Source organism: Bubalus kerabau, chromosome 14 (assembly GCF_029407905.1).
Source record: "Bubalus kerabau isolate K-KA32 ecotype Philippines breed swamp buffalo chromosome 14, PCC_UOA_SB_1v2, whole genome shotgun sequence".
NCBI lineage: Eukaryota > Metazoa > Chordata > Mammalia > Artiodactyla > Bovidae > Bubalus > Bubalus kerabau.
The window spans coordinates 25,904,363-25,926,321 of NC_073637.1; the positions used below are offsets into that span (position 1 = coordinate 25,904,363).

Genomic DNA, 21,959 nt, shown 5'->3' on the forward strand with positions numbered 1-21,959 from the left:
ATCATACTTTTGAGAAAAGTCATGCTTTTCAGGAAAAAAAAAAGCATTTTGAAGTGTTGATTTTTTTTAAGTCTAGCTATAGAAATTAAAATAACGTAACAAAAATCATCTAGAGACTCAAGCAGTTTGCCAGTAATGGAATGAAGGGGCCTGCCCTCCTCAAGCCTGATTTATTCATCTTCCAAAGAAACCAGATTAAAACTAAAACATCTCAAAGCGGGTGGATTACATCATTTTATCACTGACAAGACTTGAGGAAAACAAGCATCTTGGTTATCTTTCTCATCAGATTTTTCCTATTACTACTTTTCTACCGTTTTGTTCTTCTTTAGCTCTTTCTATCCTCCCTTCATCTTACTTAAAAAGGTTTTCACATTCAATTTAGAGTTTTGCCAGAGGTGTTTGTCATGTACACCCACTTTCAAACAGATGATTTTTTGGTAAATGGTGACACAGAAGAGAGAGTCCCATAAAATTAAGCACTCAGACAGAAAGCAGGAGAGTTGCTACCAGGAGAGGGGGATGGTGTGTGGCTGTCCAGGGGGTAGAGGTTTCTATTTGGGATGAACAGGCTCCACAAACGGACAGCGATGACAGCTGCGTGTGTGGGTCGCTCAGTCACGTCTGACTCTGCGATCCCCTGGACTGTACCCCACCAGGCTCATCTGTCCCTGGAATTTTCCAGGCAAGAATACTGGAGTGGTTGCCATTCCTTTCTCCAGGGGATCTTCCTGACCCAGGGATCGAACCTGCATCTCCTGCATTGCAGGCAGATTCTTTACCATCTGAGCCACTAGGGACTGTAAATATAAACACTACTCATTGTACACTTTAAAATGGTTGAAATGGTAAATCCGTTATACATATATTTTACCACAGTAAAAACTTCTTAAAAGACGAAAAAAAAAGTACAAGCAGCACATCATCTTTCAGACATGACCAATTTATTCAGAAAATTCAAATTTCAGTTTGGCAAAGTATATCCAGGGGCAGAGTTTGGGATAATCATTTCATTCAGAGGCAGCTACATTTTCTAGAGCTAACTGGCCATGGGGTAGTATTGGAAGGCAAGAAAACAAAACTTTAAAAAATAACTTAGGGTGTGTGGGTGATAAACACAAATATCTGCAGAGGAAACCAACCAAACAAGCAGCTTACACCATTGAGGCATGAGAAAACACTGATGCTACCTTTATTCCATTTAGTTTGACACACATGAAGCACCTAATTTTTTCCAGATACTAGACTAGTTGCTGGGGTCGAGGTGGAAATACAAAAATTATCAAGATGTAATCCCTGTTCTTAAAAAGTTTACAACAACCCATGTAAAAATGAGGGCAACAAGGGAGGTACCAGAAAACTGCTCAAAAAAACTGGAAGGAGGAGGGCTTCCCTCTACTTCTCAGTAGAGGCTGCAGCCGGGACCCTCTTCAATTAGGGGATGTGGGTGAGGCAGGGGTTGCATGTTGAGTAAGGAGAAATCTGGTGTTGAAGCATGCCTTGGCAACAGAAATGGTCTCGCTCCTCCACAGCCTTCCATGTGTGAGGGAATGCTATGCTATGCTAAGTCACTTCAGTCGTGTCCGACTCTGTGCAACCCCATAGATGGCAGCCCACCAGGCTCCCCAGGGGTATTCAAAGGTAGGCAGTTTTATTTTAACCCCTCTCTTCACTAGCCCCCTATAAGAGATTGATAAGGAAGTGAAAAATTATTAAAAAAAACCACAAACATCCAATTTGGAAGAGGCAGGACATAGACAAGATATAGCATTTCATTGTTTTAATGTAAACTCAACTGCTTATCCAGTAACTTAAGTAAAATCATTGAAAGGGGGAAAAAAATCCCTCTGGCAGCACCACAGTTCATTATGGCAGAAAGCTGTCTCTCCTGTTAAGACTATGAAGCTAGCTTTGGCTACTGCCAACAGTGGATGCAAGAGTACAAGGGACACTGAAGTCCATATTTTACACATAAATTAACGTCAATAAACAATTCCACCGTAACTGAACACAGATGATGAAGACAGCTTGGAAGAGATAATTTGGGAAGAGAGGTGAAGTCTCTGAAGACTAACTGATCTAAAAATGACTTGGGATATTGTATCTCCTACTTAATACAAGAGGAACAAGTGAGTAACAGTCAACTATGTGTATAACATACATCCCCAAAAGAATCCTAACACAACATACTACTAACCGAACATCACAGTTTCTGCTTTTGCAATTTACACAAATTACCTGAATGTTAATACTTTAGGGAACCCTTACAAACACAGTATACAAGTTATGATACTATGCATCACCCTTAACTTATGAAAGTTTGATTTATATTATCTCAAAGGAAAACTAGTATTTATAAATCTCATTTTCCCACATAATTCATTACTCATTTTAAAAAATAATTTTAAAAAAAGTGGCTTTCCTGTGTCTTTATCAATGGTAAATTAGAATGCAAACACCTGCCTGGCTTTGATAAAATTAAAAACAAACAAACAAACAAGAAAACAAGTTTTATGACCAGCACCTCATAAAACCAAAAACCTCCTTTAGAAGTATAAAGTTCAATTCTTCTTGCCTTCTTAGTAAATGTTAATCCAAACCCTCCCCAATCTAGGAACTGTTCTGGTTGGTTACATCACAAACATACAGTATTTTTTAACATTAAGAAATTTCTGATGTGGTATGAAAAATAAACAGCTAGCTTTTAAAACCAAAGTGACTCGGAGTCCTAGAACAAATATAGTAGCACACTAAAACAGTTTAAAAGTAAAATTAAAAATCAAAATCTATCATGGTCTTATTAATTCAAATTAAAAACCAAAGGATTATGTATCATTTCAGACATATACATCAAGATGCCAGTTCTTATAAAAAAGTACTTCAGTTGTAAATGCTAGATTATGTAAAAATAATTTTATATTAATTTTATTCAACTTTAATGATTTTCCCCAACTCTATTAAAAACATGAAAAGAACTTAAATTTTAATGGCAAAAGTTACTGTTTTCCCCATCTACTAAAAAAAATTTTTTGTTTTCCCTTATTAACATACAATGCCCTATTGTTAAGGCACAACTTTTTTTTAGAATAAAAATGAAACCATCAATTTATTTTACACAACAGTTACAAGGCAGACGTTTTTAGGCATATGCTAAAAACAAATAAGTCTTAAACCAAATCGTTGCTTCTATTCACAAGCAATCGACACAGCCAAGGTGAGTGAGTGGTTGCAGCTAGATTCTAAACAGTTCCCGTTTTAAACCTGCTTAAGATTGTCTCCAGAAAGCCATTTTCAAGCTGTCATCAAGGAGAGGCCAGTTGGGTACTTTCTTTTCTGAGGAATAGGGAGGGGGTGGCACGCCAGCTTTGTTTACTTACGTTGGGCAATAGGAGACAGTCATCATCTGCAAAGCCTGAGTCAAATCCAATTTCTGAATTATACACCCTGAGACAGGGCAAGGAAGGGCTTGCCTGGCATCCCCCTTCCCCCAGGCCTTTCCTCCTCCCACTCTTTCCTCAGCCACCGCCCCGACTCAATTTGCACAATATTCAAAGGAAGCACCCAGCAAACATGAAGAATCTGCACAACTGCTCCTTAAAGCACACAAACCACATGAAGCTTGTTACTTCATTATCCCGCCATACATAACTCAGTATTTAGAATCAAAGAAAAACACTAAAATTGGGGAAAGGGGACAACTGAATAACAAAGATAAATAGGACCCGTCTTGTAGGTCCTTACAATCCCAACGGAAGTAGGGATCAATTATGAAAACTAATAGAGATAGCAAGCTTTCTCCAGCAGGCAACGCGCTTGTATTTTCTGCACATTCATTCTTTGAAGGATGGGTCAGAAAGGCTTATGACAGAAGCCTTGGGTTATTCTTGACAGTTACTCTGTGGTTTTAAAGGTGACTTTACTTTACTTTTTGAGGAGTCTTTGAAAAGTAATAGTCAACTTGGGCTCTGTCAGTATTAATCTCCCCCACTGGAATTCTAGTCTCAGTTCTGCCCTAAGATTTCAGCAGCCAATCACGAAGACACAGGTCTATGAGAGAATTCCAGGGTTAAGTGCTGGGGAAGGGTATATTGGTTAACAAAGAGAAGCAGAAATAAGTTAACATATATTAACAAGTTAGGGAGACATGGAACAAGGTGGAAAGAGGGGCAGAGGAAGGGGACAGCTGATGGATCCTCAGGTGCCACTTTTACTAACTGATGCAGAAAACTCAATTTTAATGGAAAACTGTCCTCTAAATAAGGGCAAAGACGAGAGAAAGGGAGATCGGGTATTGGGTAGGTGAGAGTCACTAAGAGTAAACATTTTAGAAATACTTGTATTTATGGGAGATATCATCTGTCTCACACAAGAAGGTGTTTCTCACTGGTGTGTCCTGGCACAATGTCCTACATAAATAAAATAAATACTGTTCTTTGAACTTATATTAGTTCTGTAATGTATACTGACTTTTAGAAACAAACTGTTTTAAAATGAGCTTCTTATAAAAGCACTTAAAACCATTAGTACTATGCTATACTCAAGAAATTGCAAAAATAATGCATTTGTCAGCCAGTATCCTAATTTTTGCACCTGACACAAGCTCTCCACAAAGTCATTATCTACGTGTGGCTTAATAAAATTAAAAACTAAAGCCAAAACACCATGCCTGCTAATATGAACTAGTCCCATTTCCTAATATGCTAGTCTCTTTCCCCGAAGGACATCACAGTTAGAACAGACACTTACACCACAGGACTCTGGAAATGGCATATGCTTCTGCCATCTCTCCTGAGGAAAAAGATTTCCTCATCTCATTGCAAAGTAAAAAGATGAAGCCTCTAACACTTAGCTCAGAATTCCTAAAAGTCCTGGTTAAACACCAGGTATTTCAACTACTAAAACTTGGAATGAATTCTGATGAATAAAACCCTAGCTATTGAGGCCCACTGCCCTGCAGGACTGGTGACCGGTTGCTGGAGACTGGGTAAAGGTAATGTGTGTATCACATTCGGGCCAATTCCCCAACAAGGACCAAGGACCTCAGATGGCGTGATCTGCAAGCCTAAAGTTGTAAGCACATTCCACCAGGTGAGGACGCCTGCCCTTCCTTTGGTCAACTTTATCTCCAAGACAAGAAAATAAACAGAAAATTGATCAAGCGTCGAAAACTGATCTAGGGTTAAAGAGAGAGAGAAACAAGAAGAAAAAAGGAAACCATGAAACCCTAAGAAATCCCTCTCCTTATCAGTGTGTTATGGAACAAAATCATGGCAAGGTCATGTGAAATGAAGGTACTGTTGAACTGCAGTTTCTGATCGTGCTGAGAGAAATCAGACATCCCAATGAGAGACGGCTCACAAAACAAAGCTTGAATTACACTGACACTGAAAATATGTCATAACCTTTTCCAACCAGATTGTGCACACCTGAATAGGACAAAAAATTCATCAGAAAGTAAGTTCAATCTTCATTTTTTTAACCCAAAGGGAAAATACAAAGTATCTTAGGTTACTACTTTGAGAGCTTGGTTAGATCAGATCCATTTATTAATGGCAAAAGCCATCTTAACTCACTCTTGATAATGAGGGAATCTCTACAGACATGGCAGATTTTTTAAAAAGTACTAAAACAAGGTTTTTAAAAATAATGAAGGCTAGTTCAATTCATGTAACTTCAAATAACTTTCAGTTAATAACAGAATAACATTATATTTTTATAATGCCTTATAGCATATTTTACCCCTAATGAGAAAAAGTACCAAAATTCTAATGTTAAGCCCTGAAACCTTAATACAAACCTTAGAAGTTAAAGATTAAATTTGGGTCAGGAGGGAAAGGACAGAAGCATGCACCGTCCACAGGGCAAGTGAGACTGATCAGCAAGATGGCAGAAATGCTGAACCCAAAGGTACAAACACACGTCTCTTTATAGAAACAAACCAAAACGAAACAGAATACACACACACACAGAAATTACAATGCAACCATCATATATCCATATTCTCTACTAGCTGGTGAAACTGTTATTAAAATTTCAAAGAAAAAAAAACAATTTGAGCTTTTTCTATTTTAATCCGTAAGAAATATTCAGTTACAGAGAATCTGTTGCATATTAATGAATCTGCAGCTTCTTGTGCTTTCTATCTGAATTAGGGGTAAAAATCCCCAATTATTTTATTTTCAATGAGATATAACTGTATAGTAGTATTAAACACCTACACAAAACAATCCTTTCTTCAGCCCAATTCTATATGAAAGTATTAACAAACTGAAGATTCATGATATTGTGTGAAAATGGTGACTCATAACAATGTAGACTCAGCTATAGATTTTAATTCACAAATATATATATATGCGCCTTGTGTATGACAACCGTACGAAAATAGTCTCAAAAATAAAGACAATACTTGAGACATGAAGCAACCCATTCTCCCTGACCCTGCATCCTATTACAGGGAAACGAAGTCTCAGATGCTTCATAAATACTTTAAAAAGTTCGGGATGGCCTAAACCATGCTTAGTCTCCACCGCTGCTTTGAAGCCTCAGCACATCAGGCCGACCGTTCAGCTCTGGGGAGGGCTGTGACCTGTCATCAAGCTTGGCTTACTTATGTCCCGTCTTCTCCAGATCCGGGAGCTTTCTGACCAGAGCCTGGTGGTTCATCCTGATGCTGGCCAGGAGCCCCCCTTCAATGCCGTCAGAACCAGTGTAGCTAATTTCTTCACCACTCAGGGTGGTCATGTGCCCCCCCAGGGCTTTCAAGATGGCGTTGCCAGCACAGATATCCCACTTTTTGATGTATGTCACATGGATATATAGATCAGCTTTTTCTTGACTCTTATCAGGCACATCCAAGAGTGCTAAAACTTTATAACCTGCAAGATAAACACAGGATTTAGGTTATTATCTGGTAGAGAGGAAGAAAGGAGCATACTGTCTTGAGGATGTTGTTGACACCAGCACAGAGTATGCAGGAGCTCTCTACACTATCTCTGCAACTGCTAAGTCTAAACTTATTTTTAAAAGTAGTTTTTTTAATGTCAAAGTACAGATGTTAAACCCAAATGAGCAAAACAATACTGCAATGTGTTCAAAGTTGTTTACTGAGCTATTCTCAAGTATAAATAAACATATGCCTATCATTTTTTAAATTTAAATCTACTTTGTGGTTGTCTTCTGAGAGGTGATAACCTTCAATATGAATTGTTTGCTATGGACTATACACTGAAGCTAAACACCCCCAGGTGTCCCTTGAGTGTCTAGGAAGAATGGATTGGAAAGGAGAAAGCACAAGATAATGTTATTACCCTAAGTCTTTTGTGTAATGAGGCAGAATTTTAAAAATAAAATAATAAAACAAACCCAGAAGAAACTGGGTCAAAAAACTATTTTATCCTATTCCTATTGGGAATTCTACATATCACCTTTCCTGATCAACCTGACAGCCTATAAAAAAAAACAATGAAACCATGTTAAGAAAGACATGTATAGGTCAGCAGTAAACTAAACTGTTAGGCTTAAAAGTTAAAAGCATTACTTTTCTATTACTGTGCTGAAAAAGGTTTTCAAACACAAATGTTTCCTACTATGTTTCACAATTTATTTGAATTAAAACACTCCTGTCATAGCAAACAGCATTCAAAACAGAGTGGGCTAAATCCAGGCATGGCCTGGTTTCACACAGCCCTCAAGCTATGGGTGTTTTCTGTATTTTTAAAGAGTGGCTAAAAAAAAAAATCTAGTAACAGCAGCCATTAGCCGTTCCAATAACATTTAACGATGGTTCCTGCCAGCCCCTGCTAAATACAGGTTGTGATGGCTGGATCCTTCTTTCTCCCCTTGCGATGGTTACAGCTACACTAACAGCACAATCACTTCAAAGTCAGATCACAGACAGCAACCACCGATGTCAGGAAGAGATGTGCATATACTCCAGGATCAGAAACTACTGCTGTGAGACTGTTTCCGTTGTGAGACTGTCTGTACCCAGGAGGCAGGTGTGCCTGAAATCCCACTCTCGAAATAACCAAGTAGGAGACCAGGCCTGTCCTAAAAGCCCCAGTGTCCACTCCCACCTCTTCCCAAGGACCGGATACCAGTGAGCCTCCTGACATGGGCGTGGCCATGCAGGGCACAGTGTAGGCCTCACACGGAGCAGGAACATACCAGCACCGCCCGCTGGGATGATCGTAGTCTGGTTTCCGAAAGTCTGAAGAGCAACCTGTTTGACCATTCCTGAATGCGAGCGAGACACGACAATCCTTGGGGTCTTCTCATTGTAAGAAGTGCGGGCTTTCACATTTGACCCACCGTCTACCATCGCCCAGGCTGGAAAGCAAATGTAATAGTCCGTAATGGCACCAAGGCTTTTTTAAAACCAACATACCAGGAGTGACTGGAAAATACTTCTTCCCAAGAATTCTTTTATCTCCAAACAGGGAGCTTTGGTTTTCGGAGTACAAGGGTCATATGTTTATTTTTTACAACAGGCCATATTCAAAACTACAAGGGATGATGCAACCCTACCCAGCCAGAAAAGTGACTAGTAGGTCCTTGTTGAGGAACATCCTGGCTCCAGAACTCCCTGCAGGGCCACTGTTGGGGTCTTCACTGGACCACACTGAAACTCAACTTCCCCACCTCCTGCCCTCCCTCTCACAAATCTGACTCCAAGAGATTTTTCCAGTAAACATCCTGCAGATAATCATCACAAGAAAATAATAATCAGAAGAATCCAAAGGGCAGGATCTTCTGTGATAAGTGACCTGATCTCAACGAGTCAATGTCATGCGGAAAAGGGGGACTGGAGGCTGATCTAATTTAATATAAGTGACCTAACAACCAAAAGAAATGCTTGTCACTTGACTGGACTGTGGTCTCAGTTAACAGGTTGTAAAATCCACTTCTTGAACAACTGGGGGAAATGTGACTATTGGATAAAATTGTTAATTTTATTACTAACAGTACTGTTCTTGTTTAGAAATATGTTCTTTTTAGAGATGAATACTGAAATATATGGGGTAGAAGGTCATGATCTTTGTGATTATCTCTAAAATACATAGAAAATAAATGAATGAATAAATAAAAGCAAATATATAAAAATATCAACTGTTAAATCTAAAGTACATGAAAAGTCATTATCACTTTTTGAAATTATTTGTAATAAAAGTGAAATAAGAAAAGAGAAACAAAAAAATCCTCTAAATTTTTTAGAAATGATCAAAAAACACAGGATTGTATCAAGAAGTGAATTTGCAATGCTGTATCTCTAGAGGTCAGTATTGTGTAAGAGAATAAAGAGAGTACATCTCAGTAGATAGTACCAGAATAATTTTAGATAGAATTACTAATATTAAAAATATATATTTCAGATCACATAAACTCAATGCATTCAATCATAACATTTATATGGACAAAATTATTTCAAACACCTTAAAACACAGTTAGGTATTTAAATAAACATATGTGAATGATGATGATAAGGTAGTAGTGATAAGCTAAAACAACAGTTAACAGAATGTGTTCAACACTCCATCTATAAGAAGCCAAACAGAAAGTCCGGTAGGAAATACCAAGTGGTTGGTACTTTGCTCCACAGACTTCAGACACTACAACTTCTTTCTACTCCCACTGAGTGGATGGATTGCGTCCACATTTATACATCACTTCAGTAAAACGTGTACCATTCAAGCATCTCTTGCTTCTAAGAATGTCACTCAGTGAATTAATTCTAATTAAATCTGGTAAGATTTTGATCAGCTCTGTTCTAACTGCTGCCATCAATAATAATACCTAGCTTCCACTATAGTCAAGTATAGCTACATTCTAGTAAATACGTAATACTTGGCAGTTTGTACTCTGCAACATCAATATGCAATCTGGATCTGAACATCACTCCCCAAAGACGGCACAAGCCAAACAAACCTTCGATCCAGGAAAGGAAGGTCACTCATACCTAATTAAGAGCATACTGATTCCTTTGCAATGTTTGCTGACTAGTAAAAGCACCTTATATTACTAAGCCTATGGTTGGGCGGGGGGGTGGGGTGTAGATTATATATTTTGATGGAATAAAGGTTTTTTAAAAATGGACATTTTATTATCCCCATTCTCCCTCCTAACATGAACAGATATGGAAACCAGGACCTATCTACCTCTCTGGTATCAACTTGCTCTGCATTTTCTTTATTGTAATTCTAATTCTCTTTGGACTAAGGCCACTTCACAGCAGATCCCAGAATGCACACGACCTCATGTGGAAGAGCCCAAGACCGTATCCCCAGCAACAGCATGATGGAAACAGAGAGGACCGCAGCTGCTGCGCATCCACGCCCAACTGCATTCCCCACACACTAAGGATCACTTGTCTTCATATAACAGTTTCCATCCTCTAAACAAGTTCAGAAAGCTATGCTTTGTCATACATTACTAGTACCAAGAATAAAATCCTCACTGTATCCAGTGAAGGGTGAGGTGGGGCTGACTCTAATAATTGTTGAATCACAGCTGAAATTTCCATAGGACCATAAATAATACAGGAAATGATTTAATAACATTAACTTTTGGAAACTTTAGCATATTTCTTACCTGTATATTCAGAAAATGGTTTATGTATTACTCCTAGCACAGGTTTACCATTTACAGCCACACACACCATAGTAGTAACATACTTCCGAAGATCCTCTACAAGAAAAAAAAACCAAGCATCCAATAACAATTATTAAAATGTTAGGACTGAATATGAAAACTGAGTCTCAAGCACTCAAAAAAGACCCTGTAACAAGGGGTGTACTCACTAAGTATTGTCACCGTTATATCAGCAAATCAGTTTCAATCCAGGAAAAAACATTTATAAAGGAACCTCTCAACAGTCCATGTTTCTATTATCTATTTCTGCAAACTTCTGTTTTAGAATTTGTTACTAGTAGATACACACATCTAGTGCCTTCTCCCTGTTCTCCAAATAGTTATCCACTGAGTGTCTATTTTGGGTCAATTTCTGTGCTTAAGCACAAGAATACAAAGAAGAAAAAAAGAAGAAGCCCCCACACTCAGAGAATGTATCATTTAGTTGGACAAACACATAAGCCATCAATTTTTACATACCAAGAGAATAAAGAAAAGACAGAAATTAGATAGCCTCTGGGTAAGATATAAGGCCTGGAAGAAAATCCACAGAAATGAAACAAGAGCTAGAACTGGATGAGAAAGACAGAAATAGGAGGTGGGGGAAGTAACTCTGATTTTGCCACTTACTTTCCCTGGGTGCCTAGGATTTACTATTTTTAATTCTATGACTAGATGCGTATGCAATAAAATCTAAATTCCCAACATCACAAGGCAATAGTGTATTGTTTATATAAATAAATACCTCAACAATGCACACCTCAATACACAAGTCAATATATAAATAAACACTTCAATAAACGGGTGTCCGATAGAAACCATTGTGTTGTTTTGACTGCCAGACACTTTCCTTCACTAAAGAATCCGGGACAGTGAGCCGCTGTCACTGAGCGGAGGATGCTATGGTACATCGGTCAGAAAAGGCTGACGATAACTAACTGATCCACTCCAGAAGTTTCAGAGCACAGTGCTTTAATCCAGCTCTCTTAAATCCAACTGGACAAGTTGTGTCCATCTGGAAAAAATATTCACCACCAGGAATATACCACCTGCCCTTGCTCTGGTTCTCTAATACATAAAGGCAATATCAAGTCTGAGATCAATTTTAATTGAAAAGTCACCCGTGTATTCCTGTGTGGCATCCAGTGGGTCAATCCAGACGGTGACGCTCTCTGCCGGCACCTCCTGGGGAGTGGCTATTTCCTTTAGGATGTCCTCAGGAATCTTCCGATCCCACAAGATCACCTCTTGATCAGATGCATCCACATGTTCCTCTGTATTGATCTGCATCAATGGTTGAGAATGGTTGACAGTTTAAAAGGTTTTAAAGAAAAAAAATACTACCTGGAAAAAGCACGATAGAGAAAAACAATTTAGATAAAATCCCCCAAATTGAAAGCAGATAAATTAGTACTTTTATTTCAAGGAAATTCTTTGCCAATGAAAATATATAAGAAATTCCAGACATGTTGTCTTCCAGTGCTTTCCAATTGAATATTCGAACTTAGCTTGTTGTGTAAGCAGGACAGAGAATCTAGAAAAATATAGAAAGAAACTAAGCATCAAAGAAACAAGCTATTTAAAGCTTAAAGATATTTAGGGAAAGAAATACATTAAAAAATGTGACAATGGACTGACAATATTATGGAAAACTGAACACAACAGTTAGAGAAAAGTGATAATGGATTTAAAAATAGGCCTTCAAAACAATGATAAAGACATCAGTTCTCCCATCTGCAAATTGTAGATTTAAAGCAACTCCAATCAAAATCCCTAAAGGTTTTTTTTTTTTTTTTAATCTCTTCTTAGAAATGGAACAAACCACCTGGGGAAGGATAGAAAAAAATAAAAAATAAAAAAATATATGTATGTAAATGTCATGGTTGGGTGACTTTCCTTGACATATTTTAGCTTTTTCCCCAGCGTCACTGAGGTATAATTGACAAAGCTGAATGTATTTAAAGTGTACAGCACAATGAGATGATACACGTGCACACTGTGGAGTAAGTACCACAATTAAGTTAATTAATGTATCTACCACTTCATATATTTCCCTTTTTCTATTTTGTGGTGAAAACACATGAGATCTACTCTCAAAGCAAATTTCATGTATATAATACAGTAATGTAAAACCACAGTCACCTTGCTGTACGTTAGATCCTCAGAACTTACTCATCTTAGTTATAAATGAAAGTTCATACACCTGACCAACATCTCACCTTTCACCCCATCCCCTGGAATATGGGAACCACCATTCTACTGTTTCTATGAGTTTGACTTAAAAAAAAAAAAAAAAAAGATTCCACATGTAAGTGATACCATATAGTGTTTTTCTTTGTCTGGTACATTTCTCTTAGCACAACACCTTCCAAGTCCATCTATGTTGTCCCAAATGGCAGGATGTCCTTCTGTTTAAAGCCAGAATAACACTCCATTTTACATGTATCATATTTTAAAAAATTAATTTATACACAGATGGACACTCACCTTGGTCTAGCTAAAGGTTTGTCAATTTTACCTTTTGAAAAAAACCAGAGGTCTGTATTGCCGGGAGTGCTCACAGGCCACTTGCGGGGATTTAGGGGTGGAGGGGGTTGCAGGTAAGGAGTCAGTGGCTATGGCAAGCTTCCTGACAGCATTTATGAAGAGGTTACTAGCAGCGGTCTGGTGAGTCCTGAGTCCTGACTTAGGTGCTCCCATGGCTCCTTCCAGCCCTCAGGCATGCAGACCACCCCAGTAATCCAGGTGAGGTGAGAAATAAGGAGGCCTCCTCAACAGTTTGCCAGGTGTACATGCACACACTCTTGTGGGTGCAATCACAATCTGAGGGGTTTCTCCTGGCACTGAGCTGTACTACTTTGACAGAGGGGCAACGCAAGAAAAGTCAAAATATTCCTCTTACTCTCTTCAATGCATTTTTGGAGTTTTTTCCCCAGCAGTGTGTTGAAACATCTCTGCTGTACTTCTGGACTTCCATAAAGGAACTCTTGTCCATGGGAGACTGCCAAAATCAATGTTCTATGAGGGAGTGACAGCAGAGAATTCCTCCTCTGCCACCTTGCAGATGTTACCAGAAAGCATTTTGGCTACACAGTTCAGTTCAGTTCAGTTCAGTCGCTCAGTCGTGTCCAACTCTTTGCGACCCCAAGAATCGCAGCACGCCAGGCCTCCCTGTCCATCACCAACTCCCGGAGTTCACTCAAACTCATGTCCATCGAGTCGGTGATGCTATCCAGTCATCTCATCCTCTGTCGTCCCCTTCTCCTCCTGCCCCCAATCCCTCCCAGCATCAGAGTCTTTTCCAATGAGTCAACTCTTTGCATGAGGTGGCCAAAGTATTGGAGTTTCAGCTTTAGTATCATTCCTTCCAAAGAACACCCAGGGCTGATCTCCTTTAGGATGGACTGGTTGGATCTCCTTGTAGTCCAAGGGACTCTCAAGAGTCTTCTCCAACACCACAGTTTAAAAGCATCAATTTTTTGGCCCCCGGCTTTCTTTACAGTCCAACTCTCACATCCATACATGACCACTGGAAAAACCATAGCCTTGACTAGACGAACTTTTGTTGGCAAAGTAATGTCTCTGCTTTTCAATATGCCATCTAGGTTGGTCATAACTTTCCTTCCAAGGAGTAAGTGTCTTTTCATTTCATGGCTGCAGTCACCATCTGCGGTGATTTTGGAGCCCACATCTTAATGACAACGCTAGGCCACCTTGGATGATGCAAAAACCACAGAATAAACTTACAACAACAGATGTGACTCTGGGAAAAGAGAATCAGTTCCTGGGTCTTAATCACCACTTTTATTGTTGTTCAGTTCCTCAGTCATGTCCAACTCTTTTCGACCCCATGGACTGCAGCACCCCAGGCTTCCCTGTCCTTCACCATCTCCTGGAACTTGCTCAAACTCATGTCCACTGAGTCAGTGATGCCATCCAACCATTTCATCCTCTGTCAACCCCTTCTCCTCCTGCCTTCAATATTTCCCAGCATCTTGATCACTACAGTTTCACAAAAATAGTAGTGCCAAGTCTGAGTGGCAACCACTGTGCCTTATGATTAAGATCTCTGCCTAGAGTTCATCAGGTTCTTCATATTCTTTCAACCGACTATGTGCTAAAAAGTTACAGAAATGTGCTTGACAAAATCTTCACTGAGAGTCAGGTTAGGGAGAAACAAGCAGAGTAAGCGAGTTGCCTAACCCACTTTTGCACAAGAGCTATTTGTTACTTGCTACTACCATGACACACCAACAAATTTAAGAAACCACTCCCACCATTGTAAACAGCCTTACCAACTCAAATCCTTTCCATGCTCCACCAGCTAGTTAAGCCCTAGAAATTCTACCTCCCAATTCTAAATAACTGTCATTGTGCTTCCCTGGTGGCTCACATGGTGAAGTGTCTGACAGCAATGCAGGAGACCTGGGTTTGATCCCTGGGTTGGGAAGATCCCCTGGAGAAGGAAATGGCAACCCATTCCAGCATTCTTGCGTGGAGAATCCCACGGACAAAGGACCCGGGTAGTCTATAGTCCATTGGGTCGCAAAGAGTCAGACACAACTGAGTGACTTCACTTTCTTTCTATAGTAAGAAAATTCTAGTTTGAACCCTCTATCTCTCACTTGGATTTCAAAAATAGCCTCGATTGCTCTTGCCTCCAACTGTGCATTCACTGATGCATTCATTCATTCAATAATGATTTAATGACTACATATCCTAAACTTCTTTGGGCAATGGGATATAATAATGAACAAAACAGACCAATTATTGCCTTTAAGAGCCTTTCCTTCTCAACCAGGCAACATGCCATCTTCCTAAATCAGACGGTGTCGCTCCCTGCTAAAACCTTCCAATGACACTCACAATGACCTTTGCATAACGGCTGCCAAGGGCTGCTGACCTGAGTCTGAGGACTGCAGGGGAAACACTGACTGAAACCGCCCACTCTGGCCAGACACCAGTGTAACCATTTGCATGAGTTATTTTACAACAGTAGGTCCCATGAGGAATAGGAAACTAACAAGCCACCACCAACTGAAGAATCTGGGAAAGGTTAAAAGGAAATGCCACATGTCTTACCAACTTCCCAGGATCTTAGGGTCTTGATTTCTTATTCTTCAATTCTCTGGTGAGGGCTAAGACACAGGCAGTAGTGCTGAGAGTAGAAAGTGGATGGATTCTTGCTGGAATCCATCTTGGTTGAGTAATGCCCACGCCACCAGGAAGGACCCTGAGCCAGAATGATTGGATGCAGACAATCCAGAAAGTAATCTCATCACCATAAAACCCAAGACTGTGAGCCATGCGGCAGACCAGTACTCCTTAGTTTCTTTACCCTCTTGCTCTCCAGCTGGGCGGCACCCTTCCCAATAAAGTCTCTTGCTCTGTCAGCCAAAAAAAAACAAAAACAAAAACAAAAAACACCTTCCAAAGGTTTCTCATTACATAGAGATAAAATCCAGACTCTTAAAAATACATCCAGGATGATCTGGCTCCAGTACCCTTACTCTATTTGTACCTTATTTACTCCATCCCAGACTCACTTGTCTTCAGGGAACTGTACCTGTACTCTCCTGTTCATACACCCTTCCTCAAACCTCTGCATGGTGGCCTGCCTGCTTGTCATCGTTCAGCTCTGGGCCCACATGAAAGTGCCTCAGAGTGGCCTTCCCTGACGAACACGGCCAGAGCAGGACCCCACCCCACAACACCAGCACTCTTCCCACGTGATCTTATTTATTCTTTCTTCAATGCCCTTGTTAGTATCTAAAATCAATATGTTTGCACATTTGTCATCTACCTTGACGCACTAGAATGTAAGTTCTGTAAGTTTAAGGTCAGCTTCCTTCATTATTACAGCTCTGTTCTCACTGCCCAAACCAGGGCCTGGCACAGCAGATGCTAAATAAATACTTCGTGATTGACAACATTAGTTTTCATCAATGTAGTTTCATTTCTTCCCTGTAACACTTTCTACTCAATCTACTCTCATCACCCATTACTTGCTGGGTCTCAGTCTTCACCAGGGAATTGGAGAAAAAGAAATCAAGACCCTAAAATACAGTAAATGCCATTCATATGACAGTTCAGTTACCCTGGAGCCAAAGAAACTTTGGGTCAATGCCTTAAGAAGGTAGTATTTACCGTATTTCTCCATAAATCATTACATAAGATATAATGCTTCACACTGTGCTTTCAGTAGGCATTCAACAACTATTTTCTAAATGGATACACAGGGTTCTCCAGCTGTCTTTTTTCTCCTTCTACCCAACAGAAGCCTTATACTGTCAACCTTTAAATATATTCCTACAAATAATTAAACATGCTCCTGTGTCTCACACCTTAAAAACAAACATGAAACAAAAAGTCCATAAAACCTGCTCTTGGCTAGAATGGAACACTCTAGCCAAGTTGCTTAGAGCCCAAATTCTTGTCTTTAGTTTCTCTATTCTCTATTTCCTTACTTCCCATCTTCTTCTGCTTCCTTCCCATCAAGCCATCAAGAGAACTCTCAAAGAATTTACCTATGACCTGCATACAGAACCATTAGAAGTATGTGGTCTATCATCACACTGCCTGAGTTCATTCCAGCTCCTCATTTTACTCTGTAGGTGACTTACCCAGACTAGTCACTTCATCTTTCTGAGCTGCAGTTACCTTATTGCTAAACATGGATAATAAACGTATCTCCCTATTAGGTTTTTTGGATGAATCAATGAAATACTCGGGGTAGTGCTTAACCCAGAGTAAGCACTTAATAAAAGCCGGCTGCTATTACTCTCACTAAATGACTGTTTTCAGTTTTTTGTGATCCTCGGTCCCCAGGCCCTGATCTTCCCTTTCACACTTCTCAAGTGCGTACTCCTTTTCCAGCAATTACTCCTGTTAAGAGAGAAGAGTCTAGCTCTCATCTCTGAGGTCAAGGATAGTACAGACCCAAGACTCCTACCAGCTAGGAGTATCATGCTTTATCATCAAATAAATCACTGCCAAAAGGTTTTGATAAGTCAAGGACAGGAGCCCCTCAAAAAGAGAGGTCCCTGTACTTTAAACCAAAACTATAAAGCTAAATGTGCTCTGTGGCTGCAAATCCATTCCAAAAAAACTATCTTCAGCCTTCATTTTCATCATTATCCAGAAGGATACAATGAGAGACAGTGCCACATAAATGGCTGCAGTTATTTTTATTTCTACACTGAAATCAGAATTGCCAGTGAGTTTAGGAAGAGGAGAAAGGATGCTCTGAGGACTCTCCCAAGATCCCAAATGAGAAAGGCTGAAGACCAAAGGAAATCAAGAGGTCCTAGGTCAAACTTTGAGTTTTCTTAGAATGTGCACTGCTTTAGAGTGGGGCTTCTCAACCTGAACACCAACTGAAAATCAGGCCAGATCATTCTTTATGAAGGAGGAATGTCCTGTGCATTCACGAGACTTTACCCTTTAGCTACTAGATGACACCAGAGTGCTGCCTCCCATTGTGACAACCCCAAATCTCCAGACACTGCTACATGTCCCCTTGGGGCAAAAATGTCCCCAGTTCAGAGTAAGTGACACCTGCAGTATCTTGTTACTAAAGAGTGAACAGCAGATAGGAGGGCTCAAGCCTCTGACTCCATTTGTACAGGGCATCAGGATAAAAAGAGGATCTGTGGCTTCTCAATGCTAATTTTCCATAAGGACCTAAACTAAGTGGTATTCAACTTAAGATCTTCACTGAAAAATTTCAGGTGAGGCTTCAAAAATAACTCGACATTTAAGACTATACTTCTGGGTATTGAAGGAAGAGAAAGAAGAAAGGAAAGAATCTAGGACTGAGTCACTACCTAGACAGCTACATTTGGCCTCTAGTCTAACATGCTGACAAAAGGAGACAGCTCATCATGATACCATCCTACTGTGATTTCGTCTAAATGAACATAACTTCCTCTATTTCAATCACCATCCAAGTAGAACACAAAAGAAGGACCTGCAAACATTCAGTCACAAGAAAACAAAGCTATTTTACAAAAAGGCAGACTTCAACATCTGTAAACCCACTCCAGTGTTCTTGCCTGGAGAATCCCAGGGATGGGGGAGCCTGGTGGGCTGCCGTCTATGGGGTCATATAGAGTCAGACACGACTGAAGCGACTTAGCAGCAGCAACATCTGTAAAAATCTTAGTTTTTGTGTTTAACAAAATGCAGCTCATCACTCTTGGCAGCAATTCCCTTAGCGCTTGTTAATAAGAGAGAAAACAAATGCAGAATCCTACGGAAGTTACCCACAGAATAAAAGTTTTGGTAGAGGTGGGGTGGGATGGAATTCGTGTTTGAACATACATGCACATATGGCTATACATTTTCAATATTTAAGAATATTTTTGTACTGACCTTTTAAAAAAAAAGTCAACTCTACTGTTATATTTCACTATTATTGCTTTCAAACTTTTACAATTTTACATTTTCCCGAGATCATACTTTAGGCTCTAAACAGCCTCCTAAAGGTAGTTCTAAAGGTACTTCATATAAACTGTGAAGCGGAGTGTCATGAGTCTTAGGGCTCCCATTTGGAAGGTGGGCAAAATAAATTTTACTTCTTAAAAGTGCTGTGAGGACCAAGTCAAGTCTTATGTAGCAAGGACTATACTAGCTAAAATAGTAATCAATAAATGACTACTATCACTATTGTTATAACTGTTTACACCAACTTTTCTGAAACTCCTGTTTTCCCCACAAACTCTGAACACCATGTGCTTCAGAGAAATGAAAAAGAAATTTTACAAGCACATCTTATATTTAAATGCATACACAAGGTAAGTATCATTTGTGATGGTAAAGCACCAAAGGACAAAAGAAAAACATGAAACATTCTGTTTTGTTGGAGAACTATCATGTCAATTACATCTGGTACCCAGCAGCTCATGATATGAAAGCCAAAGTTCCTTCCCGCTACAAAAAGAAAGTTTAAAAAGGAAAGGAAAAAAAAAAAAAGATGAAGAAAGAAAAAGGAATAACAGGAAAGACTGGAGAGACGGTTACACAAGATAATGCTACAATGACAATACTCTCTTACATGAACAACAGTAAAAGGTCAGATTTTGCCCCAAAGCGGCGGTTTACATTTCACTGTTTATCTAATTAATGAAATTCAACTGCAAATAATTTTTCTTCCTCATCGCCAAAACCCACTGTTAGGTGAGTTAACACATACACTTAGGAAGTACCACCACACTATGTGAGCTCTTCCTCTGGACTGTAATACATTTTTAAAAGTTTTATGCATTCAGCAGAAGCTGCACTGAAATGATGAAGTTTAAAGGTATTAACAACAAATCCGAAATGTCTGGATTTCCCTAAGAAAATGTCAATTTCTTCCCCCCCGAAACGTTCTTCAATTCTCCTTCTTTGGAGTAAATATGGGCTAGAAGGGTGAAGTCAGGTTGCTGGGAATCATACTCCTAAACACTTCCTTTAAGGGCCCCTCAAATATATGCCATCAAGATGGTCCTGATGAGTCCACAGCTAAGGTAAACCGTGGTCACACTAGTCACAAATGCCCTGCATACTAACAGCTCTGCAGCAAGACAGACGTCTACAGTTCCCAGTCTTCAGCTGGCTCCTGGAAGGTCCACCAGGAAACGTGTATCGACCCTTCCAACAACTAAACGCAAGAAAGATAGAGGGCCTCGGTGATTCTAGCCCTGCTGCTGCTGCTGCTAAGTCGCTTCAGTCGTGTCCGACTCTGTGCGACCCCACAGACGGCAGCCCACCAGGCTCCCCGGTCCCTGGGATTCTCCAGGCAAGAACACTGGAGTGGGTTGCCATTTCCTTACCCTTTCATTTTACAGAAGAGCCGGTGGCAGGGAGTGAAGTTAACTTTCTCAGCCTTCGAATACCAGGGATACCAGACCCCAGAGCTCCAGATCCCCGGTGCCCAGCGGACGCGCACACCAGGGGAGGAGCCAGAAGGGCCGAGTCGACGACCCGCGACCTCCCCCAGCTCTTCCACCAACTTTCAGTGTGACCTTGAGCACCTCAACTTGTGTGTCTCCATCCCCAGATCCGCCCAATCGGAGACAGAGCCCGACCGCCCCGGGCTGTCGGAGAAGTCCAGGCGTCCCGGCCCGCGCCCACCCGGCCCGGCCCGGCCCGGCCCGCGCGGAGCCCACCTGCACGCTGGGGAAGGCGGTCTTGAGTAGATAGAACATCTTGCGGTTGGACAACACGTCCCCACTGGTCATCTTGTCGTCCGCTCCCTCGCGCGTCTTCCCCTTGGACTTCTCGTGGAGGACGTTGCTCTCGCGTACGCGCCGCACCTCCTCGCCGCCGCGCACGGCCGCCAGCACCGACACGGCCAGCATCTCGCGCAGGTCCACCGTGCCCCCGTCGGCCGAGGCCGCGGGCCCCGCCGCCCCGCCGCCCGGTTCGCCGCCCAAGCCAAAGAGGCTGAAGCGTCCGGCCAGGAAGCCTGAGTAGAGGTGGTAGAGCACGCCGAGCCCCAGCAGGCAGAAAACAGCCACCCCCAGCGGGGACAGGCGGATGCCCATGGGGGCCATGGCGGGAGGCCGGGCGCTCGGGGCGGTGGCCCTCAGAGGCCTCCCCGCGCTCCCGAACCGGGCGCCGCGCGGTCTATACCGGCGCCAGCTCCCCGGCGCCCGCGCGCCCCATTGCTCCCTCCCGGGAAAGACCGAGCCGCGCTGAGAAGCTCTCCGCGGCCGTTCCGAGCTCCCGATTCCCCCGGGGCAGCGGGCTCCCGGCTACTGAGCCGGCCGGCGGGTCTACCTTCCACGTTAGCCAACGGCCGGGAGGTGAAAGGGGAGCGTGGGTGTGTATCCGGGTTACGCGAGGGGGGCGGGGCGAGTCAGGCTCCTCCCTCGGGGGGCGGGGCAGCCGGCCGGGTGACTGGGAGGCGCTGGACTGCTCCGCCTGCGTCGCTGTGGTCGGTCGGCGGTGTTTGGGTTTTCAAATCACTTGGGTGATGTGGCGGAATTACTTCCCAAGCACAGAAGGATGCCGAGTGCCTTGTGGAAATTCAAATTAAATCTCTCTTTGAACGACACTTGTATGGCCGAAATAGAGTCCTAGGGACAGTATAAACTTCCCATCACTCTGATTATTGAGGAAAAGGGGACAAAACGAGGCGTTTAAAATCTATGCCTTTTTCGTCGACGCTTGTGCAGAGCCCGTAGCTTTAAATCGCCTCTCGGCGCTCTTACTGGCTGAGCTGGGAATTGGGCGGGGATGAGAGGAAGTTTATTTGACTTTATTATGTTGGCACCCTTGTCTGAACGCATATGCATTTATATCTGTCTGTATGTATAGATTTTCCCCTGTACCTTCACCTGCCAGAA

The 21,959-nt window shown here is 41.4% G+C and overlaps 1 protein-coding gene across 1 annotated transcript; it reads right to left on the reverse strand.

Moving 5' to 3' along the window:
* Positions 1 to 927: 927 nt before the first annotated feature.
* Positions 928 to 21,418, reverse strand: BPNT2 (3'(2'), 5'-bisphosphate nucleotidase 2). The gene is made up of 5 exons (XM_055546039.1): positions 20,778 to 21,418; positions 11,748 to 11,910; positions 10,588 to 10,683; positions 8,167 to 8,328; positions 928 to 6,875 (listed from the first exon to the last, which is right to left on the reverse strand). The coding sequence occupies exons 1-5, from the start codon at positions 21,162 to 21,164 to the stop codon at positions 6,604 to 6,606; spliced, it is 1,080 nt and encodes a 359-aa protein (XP_055402014.1). The 5' UTR covers positions 21,165 to 21,418; the 3' UTR covers positions 928 to 6,603.
* Positions 21,419 to 21,959: the final 541 nt, after the last annotated feature.